Below are 5,207 nucleotides of genomic sequence, written 5' to 3' on the forward strand. Positions count from 1 at the left end.
CAAACAAATTAAATGTCATAATACATCAATGCATAAATTAAATGATAAATTGAATGCCCTCAAGCAAGTACAACTTAACAACAACATAAGTAACTCTGCCATGGAATTCACACACAATTTAACCAACATTGATATTCCAAATGAGGTCAAGCTTTTATGTGGTTTGGGCCCGAAGTTCAATTTACCAATACAATTGAATAAAGAGATAACATTTAAAATGGTAGCGGATATTGAAATTGCACTCAAAGATTGTGAGGATGAGAATACAAGTGACATTTTACGCCACGATGTCTCTAATATTCTACATTCAGCTATTTGTCGACAAACAAGTCCAGAAGAAAAGTATTTCATTAGCCTTCAGAATAAAACGAAAGAATTTTTCAACGAACATCCGGAAATACTTGTATTAAAGTCTGATAAGGGGGCGAAAACTGCTTTTATGTTGGCTGATCAACATCAAGTACTCACAGATGAAATGCTTGGTGATACTAACACATATAAAATTATTACGGATCCGACATCAACGATTCAAAGAATGAACAACACTGTTGTCAAGGAACTTTTTGAAACTCAAAGTATTGATTTTAATACCAAACGTAAATTAACAACATACACGGCAATAGCCCCAAGAGCTTATTTTTTACCGAAGTGCCATAAACCAACACTTTCCCTTAGACCGATCGTAGCGGATATAAATGGACCAACAAGAAAATCAGCTGAATTTTTGGCCACAATTCTCGGCAAATTACCTAAATCACCGTTCTTCGTTAGAAATTCGTATGATTTTAAAGATTGCATTACAACGTATACAATTAATTCAAACGAGAAGCTGATATCTTTGGATGTGGTTTCTCTTTTTACAAATGCACCAATTTGTGATATTAGAGAAATTATCAGCCGTAGATGGCCTGAAATACAGCAGTTGACAAAATTACCAAAGCACCAATTTTTAAAACTTTTTGATTTATGCACGAACAATAGCTATTTCATGTATAAAGGTCAAGTTTATAAGCAAATTTTTGGTACCCCAATGGGTAGTCCAATAAGCTGTATTATCACTGAAATTTTGATGGATGATATTTTATCAAAAGCAATTTCGGCCATAAAAAGGGAATTGGATTATGATATCAGATTGTTGAAGAAATATGTGGATGACATCTGTGCCATTGTACCTTCGAACTTGATTTATGAAGTACTAGCTATTTTCAACAGTTTTAATGAACACATTCAATTTACAATTGAAATGGAGGTTGAGAACAGATTACCGTTTTTGGACATTTTAATTAAACGGGATTTGAATGGAGTTTTAAGCACGGAGTGGTATAGAAAGCCTATCTCAAGTGGAAGGATTTTAAACTATAATTCCTTTCACCCGATGAAAAATAAGATTGGAACAGCGATGGGAGTAATAGATAGAGTGATTCGGCTCACCAGTGGTGCTACTATCAACAATACTAAGCACACCATTATGGAATTACTCAGAAAGAACGATTTTCCAAAGAGTTTGATAAACAGATTATGCACCAAATATTCTAATAGACCTACGGATCTGAATATGTTGAACACAACAAATAATGAGACAAATAACAAAAATTTCTATTCATTTCAGTACATTCCAATGGTGTCCGAGCGACTATCAAAAATCATTTCATCGAAGATCAATTGCCAAATTGCTTTCAAAACAACTAACAATGTGAATAAATTTTTCACTCAAATGAAAGATGACATTCCATTGGATAAACAATATGATGTGATTTATGGCATTCCATGCAAACATTGCCGCAACAATTGGTACATTGGAAACACAGGACAGTCGTTGAAAGAACGTTTAAAACAACATATGCGTACTTGTACGAACAACGAAACGAACAAAAGTTCATTAGCCTATCACGCTATTGATAACAACCATGATTTCGATTTTGATCAAACTAAAATTTTAATGCATGTTTCACACACGCAGAAGAGATTTTTATTAGAAGAAATGTACATCAAAACATCTGTAAATTGTGTAAACACTCGTAGTATTGAATCACGTAATATAAGCAACATATACAATAAGTTATTTAGTTCCTTTAATAATGTTTTAAATGCTTGAAATTGGTGCTGTCATTATGATGTCGCTGTGGTAGCCTTTTTGACATTGGACTGTCATTACACATTCAATTAGGTTTTTAATGTTTCTCATCCAAGATGCTCGATTACACACAGTTTTGTAGATTTCGATTTAATTTGACAACAAATTACGCAGTAATGGTTTAGGTATTATCTAATTTTTGTGTCTTAATATTTTGATAAGCGAACGATTTGTTTATATTATTTCATTTATAACTATAGCCCTGAAGAAGAATAAAATCAACATTCGAAACGTCGGCATTAACTAAAAACAAAAGTAGTTTGGCTTGATTTGACTGAAATTCCATACAATTTTCATTTAGTTTAAGAAACGTTTTTTACATATCAAAAATCGCAAAAATAAGAAATGATTATTTCTAATCGAATGTATTGTTTGCAAATGGTCCATTTGAAAACATTTGATTTATATATTTTAAGTTTCATCTGTACATAAATGGTGCAGAGGTGTCAGCATGTTCAAATATTTTTTAAAAGTTTTGTGTAATATGTGAAGAGCGGTAAGAAGTTATAGCATGTGAACATTCTTTTTTCTCACAGAAAAGGGCGCCTTATTGTAGCGGCTCTAAGTTTTAAATTCCAAATAGCATTCATAGCTCTTTTGTAGTACTATCTTTTCTTTATAAATGATTTAAAGCTGAATCACAGAAATAATTTAAGAAAAGTTTTCAGGAAAGAACGAAAATGACAATATGATACACGTATTTTATTGGATTTATTGGTAGGTACAAGTGGAAAAAAGTGAATTTTTATTTGGTGATAGAATGGATGCACAAAGACATCTGAACATCAATAATTATAGAGAGAAATTCGGGAGAGGTTGTGAGTCCAAAGTTACATGAAGAACAAATCAAAGACAGACATCTCTAAGTACATGACTGCAAATACTGGGTGTTCATATACAGCTTTATTCTTTTGATCTTGAATGAATGACATTTTTGTTTTTGTTTTTGTGTCTATTATTTCACATGCCTTTGAACGAACAAAACAAAAAGAACGGATATTTTTATAACTGCAATCGCAACATCACAATTGAATGGCTATAAAATGGTTCACCGTATTTAGATGATGCAAACAAACACCGGTGTTCGGCGTAAGTACGCCGGCTAATTTGTGCTTACTCAATACACGATATGTAATGATGGCGTGTTCAGTCTTAAAGATGTTGTTTATATGGCAAGCTAAAGCAACAATAACCATAAAATCCAATGCGATAATGAGATCGGAATAGAATTCTATTTCGTCACCAGACGTCTCAGCGAGAAAATGTCAACAATACGGAGAAACGATAAATTATTGCATTTCACTTTTATTACATCATTTTTAGATCATCAAGTTCACGGTCAAAGAATGGAAAGGCAAGTGAGTTCAATGGACTCGCTAACCTAAGCCCCCTCCCCTTAGATTGATGTAATCATTGTTTATAATGAAAATTGCACCAACTATTCTGTTTACATAAATGACAGTACTAAAAGTACTTCAACGTAGACCAAACTAAACTGTGTTTAAATGAAATACACGCAAAATTGAAGGTTAATATCAAATGACTGATAAGAGTATTTTTAAGACAGACGTCTAAGAAAAAACCAAATGACTTCATTACATAAACGCATTAAATTTGCGACTAGATTTTACTTCTCTTTGCCGTTTAACCAGAGACATTTTCCCATGGGGTAGATCAGTATGAATATAATTATTCTAGTACTACGATAATACCGAAAAACTTGTACCGCAAAATAATACCAAGTAATACCATTTAATACTGAATGCGAATTTTCGTGCATCTTTGACTGTCAATTGTCAAATGGAAAAGATCACAGCAAAAAACTTTCACAGGTGCAATAAAATTTGAGGATAAAAGAAATTTTGGATAGGTAGTCAATTTCCGGTCGATGTCAATTTTCGAAAAATCGTATATACTACTAAAATGTACTAATTATGTACAATTATGTACAACAATTTTTATGATTATGTACCAACAAAAATTTTTCAGAATTTGGATTTTTAAAAATTGAAAATATCAAAACCCGGAAAATGTTTGCCCGAATTTGTACAACACCAAAGTTATACGTCGTTAAAATGTACAAAATATGTACAATTCAAATCACCCATCAGATTTGAAAAATTTTCATCGGGTCACTATCTGGAGCCAAAAGTTCAAAAATCAAAAAAGTTCGATTTACGGATTTTTTTTTTAAATTACGTACACCTCCAGTGTATACGTCGTTAAAATGTACAAATGATAGAAATCGACAAATCGGTTGTCCAGAACATAATTTTGAAGGTTCGACGCATACTGAGAAAAATCGAAGACAATGGTCCATTAAGTGAAATGCAAATGTGCTATTCGATAGCCTATAAATAAAGGTTTATACCAATAAAAAAGAATTTAATATTGAGTGTTTGTTGTTGAAATGGCGAACGTCTGAATATGTGCCAATTTGAGTGATACACGTGTTAGTACTAGAATAATTATATTCATAGTGCTCTACCCCATGCATTTTCCAGACACAAGCTAAACAATATCTATTATACAATAAAAATATTTGAATTTTTTGAATTTTACACCAAAATTATTATCTCGCCAACAAAACAGAAACGATTACGATAGAATATTGGGTTTACACGCTGCATTTTTAAATTTTATCACTCTATTTATTCCAGTGTCTATTAAAATAGATAACATTCGAAGTGATTCATTGTGATAATTGTATCAATTAACTTCCTAACACATTTCTTCGTATGCATTTTGACGCAAAATTTGTTTATTTTGATTTTAATTGCACGTACTAAATTTGAATCTTTCGACGGAGTGAAAAAAAAATGTATAAATGGAGATGTTTTTGGTAATGGAATTCATTCGCTATTCAGATTTACAAATCTGAGTTTGTCTAATCTTCTTTTTCTGCTCAATTAATAATATTCAAATTTTTTATCAATTTTTCACTTTGTTCGAGATTTTTGCACAATTGTAAGTGGTTCCAACATTTTAAGTTAGTTTTTACATTTTTTCGTTAAACAATCGTTGTTGATAACATACACCATTTTTGAAATCTCTGAGGCATATTTCTCAAAAG

At 31.7% G+C, this 5,207-nt stretch overlaps 1 protein-coding gene across 1 annotated transcript; it reads left to right on the forward strand.

Annotated features, from left to right (window-relative positions):
- Positions 1 to 217: 217 nt before the first annotated feature.
- On the forward strand, positions 218 to 1,320 carry LOC116348618 (the record flags this gene model as incomplete). The annotated part of the gene is made up of 1 exon (XM_031779668.1): positions 218 to 1,320. A coding segment is annotated over exon 1 (1,103 nt), but the record flags the coding sequence as incomplete, so codon positions are not given.
- Positions 1,321 to 5,207: the final 3,887 nt, after the last annotated feature.

The sequence above is a fragment of the Contarinia nasturtii genome, unplaced genomic scaffold (assembly GCF_009176525.2).
Source record: "Contarinia nasturtii isolate CC-2019 unplaced genomic scaffold, AAFC_CNas_1.1 Cnas_scaffold_2594, whole genome shotgun sequence".
NCBI classification, from domain to species: Eukaryota; Metazoa; Arthropoda; class Insecta; order Diptera; family Cecidomyiidae; genus Contarinia; species Contarinia nasturtii.